Source organism: Leuresthes tenuis, unplaced genomic scaffold (assembly GCF_036924035.1).
Source record: "Leuresthes tenuis unplaced genomic scaffold, fLeuTen1.0.hap1 SCAF_19, whole genome shotgun sequence".
In the NCBI taxonomy this organism is placed as follows: Eukaryota; Metazoa; Chordata; class Actinopteri; order Atheriniformes; family Atherinopsidae; genus Leuresthes; species Leuresthes tenuis.
Window position 1 is genome coordinate 15548206 of NW_027325373.1, and position 20678 is coordinate 15568883.

Genomic DNA, 20678 nt, shown 5'->3' on the forward strand with positions numbered 1-20678 from the left:
GGAAGGTGAAGCAGTAAGTCACGTTGTCACCGCTCAGAAGGGTGAAGCTGCACACAAACACCCAAAATGCCAACACAGCCCGGATTCCAAATGGACAGAGAAGCCAACACGAGAAATGCAAGATTCACACTGCTTCAGCCAACCACACCATCGCCTGGAGATCAGGACGACGACACACACTGGCAGAACAAACACCTGCTAATATGTGTATGGCAGCGCCCTGCAGTCATAGCTACACCTGGTGCGGGTTTAACAGAGAAGAGGGAGGCGGAGAGAGTTTTTTGCTGCATGCGTGAGAATGGAGAATGTCATGGAGAGTGACATCGCAACAAAGTGATTCTAGAATGTAAACTGTGTTAATAACAAAAATAGAGGAAAGGCAAAAATGCTGGACCTCTAAACGTGACAGACAGCTGAATTGAACTCCCAGCTGAAAGAGATGGAAGGAGCTCTCAAGAGGGGCCAAAACGATATCAAACTCAGATGTTTTCAGATGTCTGTAGACCTAAAAAGTTTAATAATGATTCCTCTTCCCAGAGACTTAAAATGGGGGAGAAACAGGAGAAAAACACCTGGTGTTTGCCTGTCAGACAACAGGCTGGCAGCCATGACAGTTTGTCTGCACACCAATTCCCCTGAACAACCACTCTCCCAGTTTTATCTCTGCCCCTCATATATCTCTTTTGAACCTTTCTCACCCCTTAGCCCAACCCCTACATCCTATTTTTAACTTTTATCCCTACATCTTCTTCCATCATTTTCTTCTACCTCCACCATTACACCCCCTTTTTTTTAACACTTACCTTTAACCCACTTCACTTTCTTTCTTACCTGTATCTTCTCTTATTTCACTTTTCTTTGAGAAATATCTCTGAATGTATATTTAAGCTAACTTCCATTAAGAGGCTGAAACTATCTGGATGCTTTCTATCTAAACTTAAATGTGGGTATTTTAAATATTGTTTCTAGTTCCATTAAGTTAAATCACGGCTTGCTATTATTTTTCAGTAAGAAGCAATTGTGATGTCCTGTTGTCATAATTCAGCTTAATTTACTAAAGCTAAACATCAGTAGTTTTTCTTCAGGTTAACCATAATCTTGGCACAAATTGGAAAGTTTTCATCTTTCCACTGTTGCCTGATTCAGCATCTTGTGTTCAAAAAGCAAAAAGTTATAACTGAATAACATTTACGACCTCTCCTGAAACTGTCCAGGCTACTCTATTTTCTTAGAGTAAAGTAGTCAAAATGTTTTCTGTGATTGGATACATGTGATCAAGGACAACATGTTGCTTTCAGACAGATGACATTAATGTAAATATTGATCAAGACGTGAAAATCACTGAGAATCCAAGGTTTTAGCATATGGAAGGTAATATAATTTTTTTTAAATCGAAACATGGCTACAGGAACAACTCTGATACTCTCTACTCACCTTTAGGACTACATGGGCAGACATAGGGATATAGTGAAGGAGGAGGGTTACAGTGCCTGTTAACAACAGATGGTGTAATGGACATGTCACTGGCAGTGGATTCCTGCCCATGATGTCTACTGAGAGAGTTCACCAGTGTTACCTACCAATGCTGCATGTACATTCATCAGCTATGTTGATGCCAAGCTACAAAAACAAACCCCAACCCACTGTTTGTGACATCTGTAGATATCTACCAAATAGCATATATTTAATAATAATTATTAATGCAGCAACTTCATTTCCCCTTGTGGGTGAATAAAGAATCATTGAATTGAATTGAATTGAATCTTGTTTATTTTGTCAAGTCAGATTTTCACTCCAGAAAACTAACAATTCAACACTATATTATCTATAAATCGTAGAGTTAGTTTCCTCAAACCAATCCAGAAACAATGGTTCATTTTTGTGCTAAATTAAATGTCCATAATTTGACGCAAAATGCGGATTAGAAATATAATTTGGCAACAGGAACTGTTTTGTTTCCAAACGTGTGTAGCGTACGTCTTCTTTAAATAACGCGGAAGTGGTAATGTCATAACCGGATATGACGTATCTTCCTCTCGTTTGCAGTTTAATGGCAGCGTACACATTGACCACGCTTGCTTTTTAAAAAAAGCACTACATTTCGTTGTTTTCTTCACATATTGGACTTATTTTCTCCAACCATGTCCGGGCGACAAAACAACAAGTTGCCAAACAATTTGCCACAACTCCAGAATCTCATAAAAAGAGACCCACAGTCGTATGTTGAAGAGGTAGGTACGGTTTCTTAAAGTTGTTAGCTGATGAACTAGTCCTGGTTTAATGACTCACATGTGGTTCTTCCTGTGCTCCGGACAGTTTTTGCAGCAGTACAGGCATTATCAGTCCAATGTTCAGATCTTCAAACTGCAGCCGGACAAACCGAACAAGGAGCTGGCAGACCTTGTCATGTTTCTGGCTCAGGTAACGTTGCTCTCTGGATAGCCTGTGATGCGATGGATGTATCCTCCATCAGCTGTGTAATTAAAGCTCCTTCTGCTCTTCAGATTGGTCACTGCTACATGCAGCAGCTGTCTACATTTCCCCAGGAGCTGTCTAAGCTATTAATGAGTTACCACACAGTGCTAGAGCCAGATCTACGAATGGTGAGAAGATCTCTAATTAATTAACTGCAGCAGCAGCTTACAGCATTCTGTTATGACTTGTATCACTATAATGGTGCAGATTACTGAGATGTCTTTATCAGATTCACTTTTTCTTGACAGACCTTCTGCAAAGCACTGATTCTTCTGAGGAACAAGGATTTGATAGACCCCACAGGACTCCTGGAGCTCTTTTTTGAGCTGCTGCGATGCCATGACAAACTGCTGAGAAAGGTCAGGCTGCCCAGTCCTCAAATAGCTTACAAGAAGATACAAGTGATGCTATTTGTTATGTTTTTTTTTAATTGTCATTTAATTACCAATAAGGTTAGAATATTGAAAGTAGTTGTAGGTTATGATTACATGTTTGTTACAGACTTATAACTTAGGACAGAAGGTACATTGTACATGCTGCACATTGTTCTTTTGTGCAGTGTTGTATAAAAAGTCTTCAGCTACCCTTCATTTCTTTATATTTTTGTGGCCAAGGAGCCGAAATTTCTCGAAATGTTTTAACCTGATCAGGAGCAATTGCTCTCCAGACTTTCAGAAGGTCTTTCAAAGTTTTTATTTGGACATTTTGCGTTTAGTCTCTCATTTTCAATCCACTCCTTAAACAGTAATCGGCAGACCTAAATAACTGTCTCTGGCAGATGAACAGCGTATGAAATGTTCTTAAGAAACAGGATGAAAAACATGGAACCTAAGAAATGCATCTGGACCTTTTTAGCTGATCTATCTACTGTTCACCAAAGCTTCATCAGAAATGGTCTCCGTGGCCTGGTAGCTGTCAAGAAGCCATTCTTTTGGAAGGGAAACTGGCAGAAAAGGCTGAGCTATGCCAAATGACACAAGAAGTGGACTGAAAATCAGTGGCAACAGGAAGAATCCTCCCCAGCGTCTGAACCTCAACATTTTTGAAGCAGTGTGGAATTATCTTGTCAAAGAACGGAATAAGGCAGCCGACATCCAAAGAAGTGCTTCGGGGTGTCCTTAAAGAAGCCTGGAGAACTATTCCTTAACTACTACTTAAATAAATTACAAGATAATCTGTCTAAGAGGGTTCAGGCTGTGTTAAAGAATAAAGTTGCTCATACAGAATATAAACCTTCAAACTCCTTTGATTTGTACAAACTCTTTTTGCGTTTCCATTTTTGTTTTTGTGCATTTATTTTTCAATAGAGTTTTGCACCTGCTTCCTCTTTTCAGGACAAAGTATGAAGAACTACGGGATGGCTCAAGACTTTTGCAGTTGTGTTTTCCTGTGTGTTGTTGTTGTTTCGTCTTATCGCTTCTACCCCCAGTCTCAGTTGTGAACATTTGCTTTTCCTTCCTCCGTCCACAGACTCTGTACACACACATTGTATCAGACATCAAAAACATCAACGCGAAACACAAAAACAACAAGGTCAACACGGTAAGTACTCCATGTTTGACCACATCATTATGCGACAGATCTGCTTTATTTGATCATCGCTCACCGTGTGTGTGTGTTTTGTGACGCTGTGTGTTGCAGATGTTACAGAACTTCATGTACACCATGCTCCGAGACAGTAACCCCATAGCAGCAAAGATCTCTTTAGACGTCATGGTGGAACTTTACAAAAGGAACATTTGGTGGGTTGAAATAAAAGTTCAAATTCTACAGAATATTTGTTTTTCCTCAGTATTCCTCAGATCTGATTATTGTTCATGTCACAGGAACGATACCAAAACAGTGAACGTCATTACAACGGCGTGCTTCTCCAAGGTGGCAAAGGTATGTTTGTTTCTTCCAGTTGTAAAGCAAGATTATTATTTTTTCCTTTTTAAATAAATGGAAAATGCTTCACATGTATTTATATTCTTTCCATCCTCTTGCCCTGCTTAGATTCTTGTCGCAGGCCTGAAGTTCTTCCTGGGCAAAGATGAAGACGACAACAATGAGAGTGATTCAGAATCAGAGGCATGTGACATAGATACATTTGATCAAAGTACTTCCTGCTTTAGTACTGAGAACCTTTGGGGCTATTCAGCAATCCAGAGTTTTCGTTAAGAGCTCTGTCCTGTATTTAGAATGAGGGACCGTCGGCGAGAGACGTGATGGTGAGATACTCCACCGGCAAGAAATCCTCCAAAAACAAGAAGAAGATGGAAAAGGCTATGAAAGTCCTCAAGGTACCACTGCGATAACTTCCATGAAGGCACTCCTTGTTTACAGGTGCGCTCCGTTCGTGGCTCTAACTCTTTTTTTTATCGTGACAGAAACACAAGAAAAAGAAGAAGGCAGAGGTTTTTAATTTCTCTGCAATTCATCTCATCCACGACCCTCAAGGTGAACTCGCTCTGCAACAGCACTATGGCTGAAGCTCGAGAGCTTTCGCTCTACAGTTTACAGAGCTGTTAACCATCAAACGTCTCCCCCTCCTTCAGATTTCTCAGAGAAACTCCTGAAGCAGTTGGAGGACTCCAAGGAGCGCTTTGAGGTGAAGATCATGATGATGGATCTCATATCCCGTCTGGTTGGAATCCACGAGGTAGGCGGTTGATCTTTTTTTTGTGTGTTTAAAAAGCAGCTCTGCAGTTCTTGCTTTAGATGCCTGATTTGTCTAATGTACGCAAACTTCAGCGCATGAGTCCATCAGAGTATTTTGTTGTGAGATTATACCTAATGTCCTTTTCCCTCTGCAGCTCTTCCTCTTCAATTTCTATCCCTTCGTCCAGAGATTTATTCAGCCTCATCAGAGAGGTGAGAATCATTCAGTAAGTAAGCGTAACGTCGCTAATGAGGCATATCTAACTATGTGCTCTCTCTGCAGAGGTGACAAAGATTCTCCTGTGTGCTGCTCAATCTTCCCATCAGCTAGTCCCCCCTGAGGTACGTTGCATATATTTTTCTCTGTAAATTGAGCAGATTTAACATGTTAGCGTAACGCTTCTCGTCTTTTTCTGACCCCCCCCCCCGTGCAGATCATTGAACCAATGATCATGACCATCGCCAACAACTTTGTGACAGACAGGAACTCTGGGGAGGTCATGACTGTTGGGTAAGTAGATGACGTGTCTGCTTCCAGTAAATATGGGTTAAAATATGCATAAATGCACATTCAAACTCTTCTATCCTCCCAAGCTGTTATTTTACAGTTGTTGCTTTGTTTTTTTTTGTCTTTAGAATCAATGCCATTAAGGAGGTGGCAGCCCGCTGTCCTCTTGCCATCACTGAAGATCTGCTGCAGGACTTGGCCCAGTACAAGACCCACAAAGACAAGAGTGTGTGATTTATCTTGCCCCCCCCGCCTCTCTCTCAAACTGATTCAATAATTAGGATGAGCCCTTATTTTTTATTTGTTTTTTCTCAGATGTGATGATGTCTGCGAGAGGAATCATTCAGCTGTTCAGGAATCTCAATCCACAGATGCTGCACAAAAGGGACAGGGTGAGTTACTGTGTGCTCAAAGTAGCAGAAACACCACAGACATGCTAACTTTACTCCTCAGACACCTTCTTGACATCTAGTTTTGTTCATGAGGTTTATCATTGTGAATTTACGATACATGAAATTAAGGAGAAAAAGAAGTGCCTGTAGCATGCGTGTTCAGTACAGCTTCTTTCCTTTTCCTTAAGACAGTTGGCAATAAACTCAAAGCTGAAAATGAAGAACAACATGTGGCACTTCACATGCACATCATTCTGTTCTTGCTGTCATAAGATGGAGCGTTAGATATTCATAAATGCTTTCCCCTCCCCAGAACCGATCAAACTGCATCCTTGTAATTGTAATCCAAACTTGTTGTGTGTCCAGGGGAGACCCACAGAGGCATCAGCCGAGGCCAAGATAAAAGACTACGGAGAGCTCGAGGCTAAAGACTACATCCCTGGAGCTGAGGTCCTGGAGGTGGAGGAGGAGAACAAAGAGGGAGAGGAGGATGGAGGTCAGCTGCTCTTGTATTAGTTCCCCACTAAGTGGCTGTTGCGTTACACAGAATCCAGTTTCATCCCACACACTCTGCGTCAATGTGTGATTTCTGGTATGCGTGTTTATCTTACTGTTCATCAGACGGCTGGGAGAGCGCCAGCCTCAGTGATGATGACGAGGATGGAGAATGGGTGGATGTTCACCACTCGTCAGACGAAGATACGGCCGAAGTGGTGAGGATGGAAACGCCCAGTCTGACAGATTGCAGAGACCTGATTTATTACTTAACATTTTACTTTGTTTATGACTAACTTTCCTGTGTTTTTGTTTTTTTGTCAGGTGGAGAAGCTGCAGAGTATTCCAGCTGAGGAAAGGAAAGCGAAGGCGGCCGTCATCAGTGGCAGCAGGCTCCTCACACAAGATGATTTTAAGAAAATTCGTCTGGTCCAGTTAGCAAAGGAGGTCAATGGTGCTCCGGGGAAGGGTCAGAAGAGGAAAAGCATGGACAGTGATGATGAGGATAACAAGTGAGAAATAAGAGATTTGCATACTTTAAAAACGCTTCTTGGGTCTCAGTTTCCATCCATTGAGATTGTAATCACTGTGATAGTGAACTTATGTTAGATGGTTACTTTTTTATTTTTTATTTTTGTGTTTGTTCCTTTAAAATCTCAGAGGGGAGCTGCTGACGCTGAGAAACATTGAGAAACTGCATAAGAAACCAAAAGCAGACAAGGAAACACGACTGGCAACAGCAATGGTAAAGTCTTACAGTAACTTAAGAATTGATTTTAGAGGTAAAGCACATTATAGACTTGTGGGCAGTTTGTATGTTGCCTACGGCTGACAATTATTTGCATTCTGATCTAGTTTTCGTCAAAAATTATTTTATTGATTTGTCTGGTAATTGTTAAAAAAATAAAACTCACTGTAAGCAAAGTTACTTAAAAAAGATTAGTTTAATTTCACTGTCATTGAGACTGAAAGCAAGCTAACATTAAAAAAGATAGTAAGTAATGCTAATATTTTTTCCTCTTTTTTTGCTTTTAGTAATGCTTTTAAGCATCGTTTCATTTTAAAACAGTTGTTGATGTAATTCTTCTGTCAGTGAATCATGTGACCCGTCAGCTTTAACCCTGACCTTTGACTTCCAGGCAGGACGAACCGACCGGAAGGATTTCATCAAGAGGCATACTAAGCTAAATCCTCACGCCAGCACCAGCAACAAGGAGAAGAGGAGACAGAAGAACTTCATGATGATGAGACACAGTCAGAAAGTCCGAACTAAAGGCAAACGCTCCTTCAGAGAGAAACAGGTACTTTGCACCTATCAGTTGGACTTGATTGTCGCTTACCGAATTTATTGACCGTAAAAAGCAAGACTGTTTTGGCACTGGAACTGAAATGTTTTCTTTCTCGTCTAGCTCGCTCTACGCGACGCCCTCCTGAAAAAGAAGAAGCAGTACAAGTAGGACGAGCATGCGCCTCGGGCTGGTTGTCGGCTGGCCATCGCAAATCTCAACTTTGACTGTGTCAAATGTAACTGCACATCATTTAAGTGGCCTGTAAACTTTGTACTTTTGCAGCAAATGAACAGCATTTATTTACTTCTTCTTATTTCTGGAATAAATCATCTTTAACAATTGTGACAATGTGTTTTGCTCAAGTTGAACGTCTCACTTATTTTTTTCTATTGTGTTTTCTAATGCTGTACCTCCTTTTAAAAACAGCTTTAGTTGTATAAAGTTAGCTGTATATATGCTGCATGTTAGAGAAGACCAACTGAAAGTGTGTAAACTTGTTATTTGTACAAAGGTGTGCCTGATGATTAGACCAACTGCTGTAACCGGTACTTTTAGCAATTCTAGGTGACTTGACATCCATAAACTTGGACCGTAGAAATGGTATTTTGTCGCTACATTGATCAGTTTCCTCCTCCTGAATATAAAGCGTGATCAGATCATCACACCTTTTCAAAGGAATATTTTTTCACTAAGCTGATATCCTGCAAAGCTCATTTAACCAAGGTGCAAAGGTTTTGTTAATACGCAATTTTATGAGAGATTTCATGGGACAGTATAGTTATATAATTACTGCAATTACAGTAAAACATTTCCTTACTTTGCATGCTTCTCCCCAGAGGCTTATCTTAACCATGTCATCTACAGGAAACAGAGATTTCAAAGAGAAAATCTATCAAAATGAATCCAATCATGTTCGGGATGGGGCTACCCATGTGTTCTAGCTTTTTTCATAACACAGTTTCTGATTATTTCAGAATATTTAAACTTTTATAATTTGATTATAAATTATGGATAGTGATTTGTTTTTGCTTTGTTCTGGGTTAGCAGTAACACGTATAGTTCACCTCGAGCTTTTATCACATTACTTTGTGCTGGTTGTCTAGTACTTGTTGGAAAAAATGTGATTTGTATTTTGGGCTATCACTCAGCTGTTGCTATGGAGGGCTGAAACTCTCATAATCCTAAATAAAAGCAAAATTATATGAATGGTCCAATAAATAAAAGCGATATGCCTATAAATCTTGTGAAAAATTAAGCAAACTTGATTTTAAAATAACTTTAAAATAATGTTTGTTGTGTGAAATAGATAACATATCTGTTATCTCTTTATATTAATACTCTGTTTATTTAACGTTTAATTTTCAATTGATTTAATGATTTATTATTGATAATCAACTTAACTCTGCTATTAACGGCAATCAGCTATAAAAAGTAAGTAATTTTGGTTGGGTAATGATATTGGAGCATAATGTGCTTGTCTGTTTTTATATTCTAGGCTATTTAGATCTTATATAATGTATATTTAAGACTTATAAGTCGAATAAAATATCCAAATGAAACACAAACGAATGCATTCATTCTGTTGGATTATATGCCATTTGCATATTTAAAGGCACATTTCCAGTAGACTTACTATACAGACACATCACTGATATGATTTTTTTGTGTTGGTTAAAATCACGGACAAACTTCTTACCAAGGTCTACAGATGTTCTTGCCTTAAACTACAATACCCAGGAAGCACTTGAAGTCACAATAAACGCTCTAATGCCAAACATTCCTCTCGAAGAAGCCGGCATTTTAATTCTTGCTGCGACATGAGGTATCTAAGCTAAATATACTTAACATAACGGAATATGTGTCTGGTGTTAGACTGTAACTTGTGCTGTTTAACGTTGAACTTTTATTTGCTAAATTCAGGGTTTAATACTGTGTAGTTCTGCCAGGTAACGTTAGCTGTCATGCTAGTATGGTGTTAGCAAACAAGCTAACCACCAGTTTGCGGTTAGGGTTAGCCTAGCTAACTGGATTTATCACGTTCAGTAGAGTGGAGAGGTTTAATAGAACAAGCATGTTGTGTGAAATATAGTTTCTTTTAACTATCTGGTAACAAGGCTTCAGCCACACTCGCTTGAAATGTGGTGTATAAACACATATGAAGGCTTCACTAACTGTTGACGTGTGGTTTAATGTTTGGTGTTCCTGGTTTTCAGCTGTTGTCAACCCATTTAATGGTAAACCCATTTAAACCAGTCTGCTGGACATTTGATTACTTTTGGTATTTGTACAGCCTCAACACGTGGAAGCAGTTATTGAATGACACATGGTGAGGTGAATCTTTTACAGTTGGAGGTGGTGCTTAATGTGTAAACTGCTCATACATTACTTTTAATAACTAATCCTAAATCTCTTTTCATTCTGACGTTGAAGAATGGCCTTTTTAAGCAGGTTGATTACAAAGATGTGGATCACTATCCTGGACACTTCCAGTGAAGGACCTGCTTTTATGATTCAATGTGACATTTATGACAAATCAGTGAAATAAGAACAAGATTAAGACTGCAGATGAGACCTTATGATATCATCTAATGTGTAGATAATGTATTTTATAAGGTATGCACAGGATGCATACAGTACCACACATTACCATTGAAAAGGTGAAATAGATGGGGGCTGCTGTAAGACACCTTACAATCATCAGTCATATTTTTGTTAGCTGTTGTACCATCAATTCTTCAGAAGGAAGAGAAAAATAGTTATTAGGTCCAATCCCATCTCCAAAAAAGCTGGTTTGTTTTTGTATCTTGTATAAAAGATGCACTGTATTGATTTTCAAAGCTCTCAAACAAATCTTTTATTGACAGTAGAACATGGAAAACAAATGTTTGGGCAAAATCTATAAGAGTAGTAAAACTATAAAACGCACTGAGTAGACGAGTCGCTGTAGCTTCGTAGGTGACACGTTTCCATATTCCTGCTTGATGGAGGATTGCAGCTGCTCAACAGCTCGGAGGCCTTTGTTTTTTAGTTTAAGGCATGTTTTCAAAGGATGACGGGTCTGTACTGCAAGCATGCCGGCTTAAGCACCTGGGTGCTGTTAGAACATGTGAAAAATGTGTTTTGGTATTGTTAAAGGAAGGCCTTTCCCCTTAAAAACGCAGGATGCCAGCTTAAGTTGCTCCAAAACATGTAGCCTATATATCTGTAACGATTGATGGTACCTTCACAGATAACCTTAACCTGTCACCAACTAACCTTATATTAAGTTATCGGCTGTTTTGAAATGCGTTGCTCATTCTTCTTGTGAAAAATCGGTCTACATATGTCAACTAAAACATTTCTCAGTTTAAACATTTGATTACGGGGTTGCATTCTGCTACATCCCCCGGATTAAAAGACCATTAAACACAGCATTTGGCAGCATTAATGTCATTGTTATGTGCCCTCGGGGAGCAGATGAAAAAATCGAACCTGGCAACAGTGAGTCCTCAGGAGTGCATATCCCCCTGCTGGGATGTGCTGTTTGTCTTGTGGAGGTCCTTATTCTTTGTGTTTGGGGTTTAATGTCTTTAATGTTTGTGTTGTGCATCTTAGTTGATGTGAACATGGAAACTGTTGTAAAGTGGCTAAAGCTGAATCACTGCATGTGTTAAGAAACTGAGCAGCCTCAAAAATGTAGCCAGCAAAGTAGAAGAGATGTGGAAGAAGTGTTTGATCAGGAGTGTATTTAATGGGGCTTGATGTTTTTTGCTCGTATAGCTGAGAGGACTAGTGATGAGCGGCGACACACTGACTCTATTCAGCGTCAGAGGCAACGCTTGAAAGACAGACTGTAAGGTGTGGGTGGAGCTCTGGCCGCTTACTGTCTTCTCTCAGTTTCTCTGTTTAGAGACGTATGAATTAAGGAGAGCCTTCATCAGATTCAACAGTGGGTAGGCTTTTTTTTTTTTTTTTTAATCATAGTTTGATTGTTCTTTGAAGTGTTCTGTATCGACTCGCCTCGGAGAGAACTGGGTGCCATATTTTTTTTTCACATTTGGCTTTCACAGAATGTGTCGGAGAGAAGTAACGCGAAAGGGAGGGAATACTGACAGCAGGCAGGCAGTGTCTCCCACCACCATTTCCATTTCTTGGTCTTGGGCTTCTGACTGTGTTACATTAGTAGGAACGGGACTTTGTTATTTCTAGCTCTTCATGTAAACTCCATAAAAGACAGGAAATATACAGTCATATCCTCCCCAAGACAAGATTTTCACGTGGAAACTGGGTATGATCGATTATTTTGAGAGCAAGTTTAACGTGACCTTAATTCTTTTTGAGATGGTAAACATTAGACAATTAAATTAAACGTTTTTACCACGTGACGTTGTCCATATTATCCACCCCTTCCTGCTGCTGTGTCTCAACAGCGTTCGGATTCACGCCTTCTCTCACCTCCCTTTTGTAGGTGTCATTTCCTGTAACCCACCATGGCACCAGGCGACGTGGTGCCAGATCATGCCAAGCAGCCGAAGCCCAAGGAGAAGCGGCCGGGGAACAGGGCGCCAAAAGCAGAGTGCGAGCCTGATGGGTCCTTTGTCTTTGAGGCTCATGAGGCCTGGAAAGACTTTCATAACTCTCTCAGGCATTTCTATGAAGTGGGGGAGCTCTGTGATGTCACACTGAAGGTAGGTCTCTCTGTCTGGACTCTGCATTCAGGGAGAGATTTTTTTCATCTCTTATTGTTTCAGCTGATCAACGTTTATGCTTTCAGCACTGAGAGGTTTAATCTGATTTTATAAAGAATATATTGTAGATGAACCTGCTCTTAATTTCAGTTGGTTTATGTGATTATTTTCTTTTGTCTTTAGATATTTTCTAAGGTCACAGTGTACTGTGGAAACTGAAAAGGGATGAGATGATTAGTAATAAACAAATCTGTTTCCTGTTTCATGTTCTCTGTAATTTGTGTCTCTTTTTAGGTTGGGAGTAGGTTGATACCATGTCACAAGCTAGTACTGGCTTGTGTTATCCCTTACTTCAGGTGTGTTTAATGTTCGAGATTCATTCAGTTTTCTTTTGTCTGTATTCATATCGTTTCCTCCTATTTAATAGAGCTGCTTGGTCTGATACTACGGTTTCTTAATCTTAACAAACACGCTTCTGTCAGAAAGACGATGACACAGGTGTGGCATTAGGTCAGTCCGATGCACCACTACTGAATGGTCTCATGTCATCTTTTTGAATCCGTGTAGTGGCTGTTTTCTGCTCAAAATCACTCAGTAATGTTCCATTGTTAAGCTCTGATATTATATTAGCAGGAAATAGCCATTAGTCTCGACTCACTGCAGGCAACAGGGAAGAGAGCGGTGGAACAAACTATAATCAACTCGTCTCCAAGCCAGCCTGCTCCCCCAAGAACTTCAGTCATTGATATGTTCTCTTTTCAGTGTTCAACTTAAAGCACTGTTGGATATGAACATAATGTGACCTTTGCTTCCTCAGGGCCATGTTCTTGTCAGAGATGTCAGAGGCCAAACAGGAGCTCATAGAGATTAAGGACTTTGACGGGGATGCCATCCAGGACCTGGTGCATTTTGCTTATTCATCCAAACTCACTTTAACTGTGGACAATGTCCAGCCTCTGCTTTATGCTGCCTGCATCCTTCAGGTAAACAAACACAAATAGTCTGCCGACAACACCTGTATTTGGCTCACTTGGTCAGCATTCCCAATTAAGTATGAACTTCTCTCAAATATTTAATTAGCGACTCAAAATGTAATGACATTTTACTGTGTGAAAGGTGTCAGAATTTGTAAAATGGTGTTCTTGCTCGACTCTGTCAGGTTGAGTTGGTGGCGAGAGCCTGCTGCGAGTACATGAAGGCCCACTTTCACCCCACCAACTGCCTCGCAGTTCGAACCTTTGCTGAGAGCCACAACCGAGTGGACCTGATGGACATGGCTGACCGCTACGCCTGTGAGCACTTCAATGAGGTGGTGGAGTGCGAGGACTTCACCTGCGTGTCACCCCAACACTTGCGCACATTACTGTCCTCCTGTGACCTTAATATCCACTCCGAGACACAGGTGTACAATGCAGCGGTGAAGTGGCTGAAGGCAAACCCTCAGCACCACGAGGCCTGGCTGGACCAGATCATGTCTCAGGTTACAGAATGCATGTTCTTATTAGTGTTGTCTTTATCAGGTTTGTCTTTTACAACCAAGTTTAATCATTACCTGAATATTTGGCTACATAACGGTGTGTTAAACTGGTGTTACGTGTGTGTTTACAGCCATATGTAATCACTTATTGACCGTAGGCCTGTCTCTCCTTCAGGTGCGTCTCCCCCTGCTGCCCGTTGAGTTTCTGACTGGAACAGTGGCAAAAGATGAGATGATCAAAGGTAACCTGAATTGTCGTGACCTGATGGACGAGGCCAGGAACTACCACCTACATCTCAGCAACAAGATGGTTCCGGACTTTGAGTATTCAGTTCGCACCATCCCCCGGAAGCACACTGCAGGTGCTACTTATATGGAGTTTTGTTTTGTTCACATAACTTTTATTGCACAACAACAGTCAGCACTTTTTCTTATCTAGAAAGAAAACTCAGCTACTTACTTGGAACCAAATGCCTCTGTTTGATGATGTGTTGTAACAGACTCTGGGTCAAGTCCTCTGTAGAGCCACTGTGTGACCATCCCCCAACGCTCCTATTGTTTGTATTTGGAGGAAAAAAAATATCAAAGGAATGGCTCAAAGTCAAAATATAAATCGCAGGTTTCGATGTTCATCAAAAGTCAACATTTTTCACTGTGAAGAGAGAAACAAATGTTCAGAAACCTGTTTCTAATTCCAAGAGAAGACTCTATTTCTAATTATAGTCGCATCAAACAGTAACATGTGACACAAAGTGAGATGCTATGGTGCATTTCCGGTTGTGCCTGAAACAAAAGTGGAGACAAGTCGGTGACAAAAGAGTGAGAAGCTGCTGTAAAACAGCATGTCAAATATAAAAACAAAGCATGTGTTATGTAGTAATCATTAATCTTGATTTATATGCCATTTTAAACATATCCACTGAGTTGGTACTGAAAACCTTTTTATCAACAAGCACATTTAAAGCCAAAGTCAACATTGTTATATTGAGAATAGAACCAGTGATGGTCAGCAGCACCTTTTCTCAGCACTAAGTCTATGGCCACAACTGTATTATCTCTCAGCCGTTCCGTTGATGGGTGTGTTATCACAAAAGTAAGACCCTCTATCAGAGACTTTGATAACCATAATGTGATAACTTCACCATCTGTTACCACGGTGGCAGAGAGGGATTTGTACTCTCACAGTGAAAGCGTTTTCTTTGTGTCCAACCTCTTCCTCAGGGGTTCTGTTCTGTGTGGGCGGCCGGGGAGGCTCCGGCGACCCATTTCGCAGCATCGAGTGCTACTCCATCTCTAAGAACAGCTGGTTCTTTGGTCCGGAAATGAACAGCAGACGGCGTCACGTGGGTGTGATATCTGTGGGAGGTGAGAGAGGTGTCGTGTTAGGAAGTTTGGTGTAGAAAAGGAAAACTGTTCGTCAGAAGAGCTGAAAAGTATTGTTGTTATTGGTCTGGTCCCACTATCAGAAAGATTCAACTTCGCAATGTTTTCTGCAGGTAAAGTTTATGCTGTTGGGGGCCATGATGGCAACGAACACTTGGGCAACATGGAAATGTTTGATCCCCTCACGAACAAGTGGATGATGAAAGCCTCTATGAACACCAAAAGGTACACAGACAGAAAAGTTAAAGCTCCCCTGTCATTCAGTCAGATTTAATTTAACGTGCACTTCTCTCAGTGAACCATTTTTCATCTACTGTACCTCTTCTGATGTCGGGTAAATGGTGCAATCGTCCGCTTTGATCGAGGATTGTTGTTTCAGGCGGGGAATAGCCCTGGCAGCTCTCGGCGGTCCTATATATGCCATCGGGGGTTTGGACGATAACTCCTGCTTCAACGACGTGGAGCGTTACGACATCGAAAGTGACGGCTGGAGCGCTGTGGCCCCAATGAACACACCCAGAGGAGGGGTGGGATCGGTGGCTTTGGGGGTAAGAACCAAGAAGAAGAGGTTAGGAATTCGTATCTGATGGGATTTGGTCTTTGATTTGTAACACCTCTGTGTAGAGTTACGTGTACGCAGTGGGAGGAAATGATGGAGTGGCCTCGCTGTCCAGTGTGGAAAGGTTCAATCCTCACCTCAACAAGTGGACCGAGATCAGCGAGATGGGCCAGCGACGGGCCGGAAACGGAGTCAGCAAACTCAATGGCTGCCTCTATGTTGTGGGTGAGAGGAATGCGATGACCGGAGTCATGTGCGTCTTTGGATTTGAACCCTTGAAGACTCGGATGATGTTTGTTACCCTCATCACATGCTTTAAGTGCACACCCTTCAGTTTTATGCACAAAGGCATGAATGAAGACAAAAGTTCATGCTTTGTGAAGCTGTTTGGTGAATGATTGACAAATGGACGAGATTTTTATTGCGCTGCTTGAATTTGAATTTATTTTAGCATCTCTTTTCAGTTGTGTCATTGAGTAAAGTAAAAAGAGTTTTCTTGTGCTTGTTCATTTCACAACAACATAATTCTTCTGAAGCCATTACATACGTTAACTTTATGCCCACCTGACAGTTTAATGTTTAAACCCTCATCTCTTTTCACAAAGTCGTTGTATTTTTTGGGACTTTCTAAAGGTGGCTTTGATGACAACTCGCCCCTGAGCTCCGTGGAGCGCTTTGACCCCCGAATGCACCGCTGGGAGTACGTGTCCGAGCTCACCACCCCGCGCGGGGGAGTCGGCGTCGCCACGGTAATGGGACGAGTGTTTGCAGTCGGGGGACACAACGGAAACATATACCTGAACACGGTGGAGGCTTTTGAGCCGAGAATGAACCGGTGAGGCGGATCACTCTGAAATCTAATCACGCAAATACAATAATGTAAATGTAGTTGATTTAATAGCAGTAGCCAAGATGCAGCTGTCATTGAATTATTTAGTACCTTAAGGGCTCATTTAGTTCTTCTGTCTGATTGCTTCTAGGATGAAAACAAATGTTATAACAAACAGATAAAAGTAAATCTCAGGTGAAATTATACTGAAATAGTCCATTGAGCACAAATGGGGTTGTTATGATATCCTTCAAAAAGTCCAACATATATAGATATATTTTTGTGAACGTTATAAGATCCAGGAGAGACCGGTGTTTAAGGACAAGTAGAATTGAGCAAGAAACAGAAAGCTCTGCTCAAATCGAGTGGAGCATTTTTTCAGGCATTCAAAGTACTCGAGCTCAGCCCAGATCAGCTGGTTCTCTTCTACCCGTTTAAGTGGGAAACCTCACACAGAGCGCTGTGGTTTGGCTGCTTCAGCCTCTTCTGCAAGCAGCTTTGCAACCCACCTCTGCGTCATTGATTCTTCGTATTTCTGAGGCACAGACAGAATTTTATTATCCGAGTAATAGTAAAAAAAAAAAAAAAAAATTTAAAAAAAGTGGTCAACTTGTTCCACACTTGAATACTGACTCAGCATTTATGAAAATGGATTTGAATTCCGGAGTACCAAACCAATAACTGCGTGCTCTGCTCTCTTGGGATTATTTCTGTGTCTGTGCTGCCCAGATGGGAGCTCGTGGGTTCCGTGTCTCACTGCCGCGCCGGAGCCGGAGTCGCCGTGTGCTCGTCTCACGTCAGCCAGATCAGAGACGTCGGCCAGGGCTCCAGCAACGTGGTCAACTGCATGTGACGAGCACTCTGCGCCACACCAGGTCACCGTCTGATGTCTGCACAAGCACACAACACAAAGCACACGGCCAGTAACGGTAGTTCTGTTAACGCTGAACCTGAGCTTCCTATTCCAGGCTCATGTCAACGCAGAGCGACGGCGGAACATTAGGGAGACTTTCCAGACTTGAACTCTCAAGCTACACGATGACACGTCATCTTTCTAGACTCTTGCCGGTGTTATTTGCAATCATTGATGTAGTATTTTGTACTGTGTTTTGTTCGGTTTGTTTGACATAGTTTGGACTTTTATAAAGGGACACATAGTAGCCGAGTCTTTTATTTCGGACAAACCTCTCGAGAATGAACAGAGTGCTTGGATTGAAACCTACTACCACGATTATGACAAGTCAGTGCTTTTTAAAAGAGATTCATATTGGATTCATCACCAGCCTGAGCTGTTAAACCACTGACGTTTCCGTCTGAAATGGGATGTGAAGAATTCAAATGTGTTTTCCTGCGATTTTACTCCAAAAGAAGTGAAAGTGACAGAAGTTTTAATTTATTTTTTTTTAAGAATATGCTTTTATTTTCCCAGCAGATCGGGTCGGGTTTGGCCGATAATGCATCTGAATAATCATTTAAAGCTCCTCGTGACAAATCAGTCCGCAGTTCGGTCGCGACGTACTCGGGGAATTGCACTTTTTTTCTTTTTCTTTTTACGAGTGCTTAACGTAACAATTGTGTGACCAATCCAGTTCAACTGCCTGCTGAATGCAAATCATTTTCTTTACCTCGATATCGTAACCGAGGAAAGGTGTCACGGCTGTACCCGAGAGAAACGAGAGCAATATGGTGCACCTCTTCAGGTCTGTTCGGTTTTTACATTATCGAGCAGCGATCTGTTCGCACTGACAAAATCCAAAATCTGTTTTGGACCATAGCTCGACTGTTAAAAAAAAAAAGAATGCTAATCAGTGTTTTTTCAGATATTTATGAGATTCCGTTGAGGTTGGTGTCTGCAGATGGTCCCATTATTTTCAACATATGGACATTTTTGTACAGTAAAATGGGTGTATCTTTGATATTATTCTTTACTATATTATATAATCCATTGCCGTGCACTATTTTCTTAGCATAGACGTGAAGTCTGAGTATATTTTTGTCCAAAAATGGAGAATTTCATGTTCTAGGTTTGAAGATGTTTATTTAACAAGTGTATTTCTGCCATATGGAAGATTAAAACGTTTGCCATCTCTGGAGACTGTTCAGATTTCAGGATTGGCACACAGATGACTTTTGTACAAATGCTACTTCCAGTTTGTACCAGAATAATCCAAGTTGTTAGGCGCCACTGGTGTTAATCCCATCACTCATTTCTGTTCCAACTTTCAAGCCAACTTTGTCTTTTGTAAACTTTGAGGCGAAAACTTTGTGTTGTTCTTCCCTCCCCTCGACTGCTTTGATCATGTGCTTTATTTACGTGGTGTTGGTATAAATTGGTACAATAAAGTTATGTGTAAAGTTCACTGGTTGGAGTCCTCTTCTTTTTCTCCTGGAACTGAAAGACTGAACTATCCCTTCAGTTGTATCTGAAGCACCAGTGTTGTTAAGAATGTTTCTGTGCACCTTTCTATCACCGGACGGCCATTTTTCTTCTCATTTGATAATTACTGAGTATCACAACTATAAATGCCCATTTGACTGAAACGTTTTCTTGTTTTGTAACGTCCTATTAAATGGTGTTAAAAAGTAACCCTTCGAGGCAGAGCCTGGAGGTTTTATTGACAGCTGCCGTGTGGTTTGTTATAAACTGTCTTCTGGACTTTGGGGTTTTGGTGTCAGATGTGTTGCTTCTCGTAATCAGTGTGTTGAATTTAAGCATCAAGTGTCGGCCCCCGATCTGTTTACACCTGCCGGGAATTTGAGTTGTTTCCTGAACAAATTGCACCAACACATCTATGTTTAGATTATCGTTATAGATTGTCTCATTGTATTATAATTTATTTAATTTTCAGCTATTTTTTTAACATTTTTTTTATTATATTGTGAAATTAATTAAATGGCAGCCCAGGAGTTGCATCAGCTGAAAAGAAGTGTTGCCTTTTAATCCTTAGATCAGGTATGTACAGTCTTTTACTGTCACTGTCTAAAGTTATGTAGAAGAAAGGAATGCAATAAAGGTAAAAAACAAACGTAATCCTCACAGAAAGTTTTATTGACCCCAGAAAATGTGCTAATTTTGCCTTTGAAATAGCAGGTATATGGCTGGTCGTCTACTGTTGAACGCTTTGCTTTTAATATAAAATGCCAGAATCCCAAATAACTTTTTAATCTTAAGTTTTATGAACCGTTTTTTTTTTTTTTTTGCGAACATCGTGTTGGTTTAAATGTCGACAGGTCAATCTGTGTTTTACGACGTTCAGTCTTTGGACTCTACACAAACGCTGAAAAGTGGTGAACCAAGGAGAGGATGCTCAGAGGTCTGCTCACTCTGAGGTCCGGCACATCGCACACACACACACACACACACACACACATTGCTCGGCTCGGGAGAGGCTGGACGAAAGCTGCTGTCTTGTACGATGTGCAGAAAAACACCTTGAAAGGGGAACATAGAAAAGTTTTTTTTTTTTTTTTTTCAACAAAAATGCATAGAAGTCTTCTTCTGAGGCTGCTCAGCTTTGCTGCTCTCCTCATCTGCGGTAAGTCTTCATCCATTTGATTACTTTTTGTGAGGAGTGTGCGCAGTAATGAAGGAGTCTTTGTGAGCCAAAATAGAGATTAAATGATGGAGATTAAATAAAATTCTGATTCCTCTGAGGAAGCACAAGAAGCTTTTTCTATCTTTGTCTTTGATATATATTTAACTTACCATAAGGCTCTTTTTCCAACTAATGAACTGTGTCTGTGGCTCATTTTAACATTGTGTCTCTTTTCCTGATGTTTTGCTGGCAGTTTTTGTTTATCCTGATAACTCCCTTTAGAGGTGGGTAGTATTTAAAAGGAAAAGTGCACGTGTCTTTAAGTGTGTGACACGGCTGCGCTTTGTGGACAACCAAGAGAGGGGATTTACTCCTTAATAAACCCTTTGGGGTCAAATCACACCTCTTCTGTAGCAGTGGTCTAATTG

The 20678-nt window shown here is 40.8% G+C and overlaps 2 protein-coding genes across 4 annotated transcripts; both read left to right on the forward strand.

Moving 5' to 3' along the window:
- Window positions 1-2028: 2028 nt before the first annotated feature.
- sdad1 (SDA1 domain containing 1) lies at window positions 2029-8135 on the forward strand. The gene is made up of 22 exons (XM_072371964.1): window positions 2029-2231; window positions 2317-2421; window positions 2505-2603; window positions 2724-2834; window positions 3946-4017; window positions 4117-4217; window positions 4302-4359; window positions 4471-4545; window positions 4656-4757; window positions 4845-4914; window positions 5013-5116; window positions 5271-5328; window positions 5399-5457; window positions 5550-5626; window positions 5752-5849; window positions 5939-6015; window positions 6382-6511; window positions 6637-6728; window positions 6835-7022; window positions 7171-7255; window positions 7650-7811; window positions 7920-8135. The coding sequence occupies exons 1-22, from the start codon at window positions 2142-2144 to the stop codon at window positions 7965-7967; spliced, it is 2061 nt and encodes a 686-aa protein (XP_072228065.1). The 5' UTR covers window positions 2029-2141; the 3' UTR covers window positions 7968-8135.
- Window positions 8136-9506: 1371 nt separating this feature from the next.
- Window positions 9507-19074, forward strand: klhl8 (kelch-like family member 8). 3 transcript variants are annotated; one of them, XM_072371958.1, is made up of 12 exons: window positions 9507-9621; window positions 12247-12466; window positions 12761-12822; window positions 13284-13449; window positions 13626-13946; window positions 14119-14305; window positions 15165-15308; window positions 15440-15551; window positions 15706-15874; window positions 15951-16110; window positions 16519-16720; window positions 17444-19074. In XM_072371958.1, exons 2-12 carry the CDS (start codon window positions 12269-12271, stop codon window positions 17565-17567), a joined length of 1845 nt encoding a protein of 614 aa, XP_072228059.1. In that variant the 5' UTR covers window positions 9507-9621; window positions 12247-12268; the 3' UTR covers window positions 17568-19074. The 3 variants fall into 3 exon arrangements, with proteins under 3 accessions (XP_072228059.1, XP_072228061.1, XP_072228060.1); XM_072371960.1 differs by lacking the exon at window positions 9507-9621 and adding an exon at window positions 10056-10125; XM_072371959.1 differs by lacking the exon at window positions 9507-9621 and adding an exon at window positions 11895-12066.
- Window positions 19075-20678: the final 1604 nt, after the last annotated feature.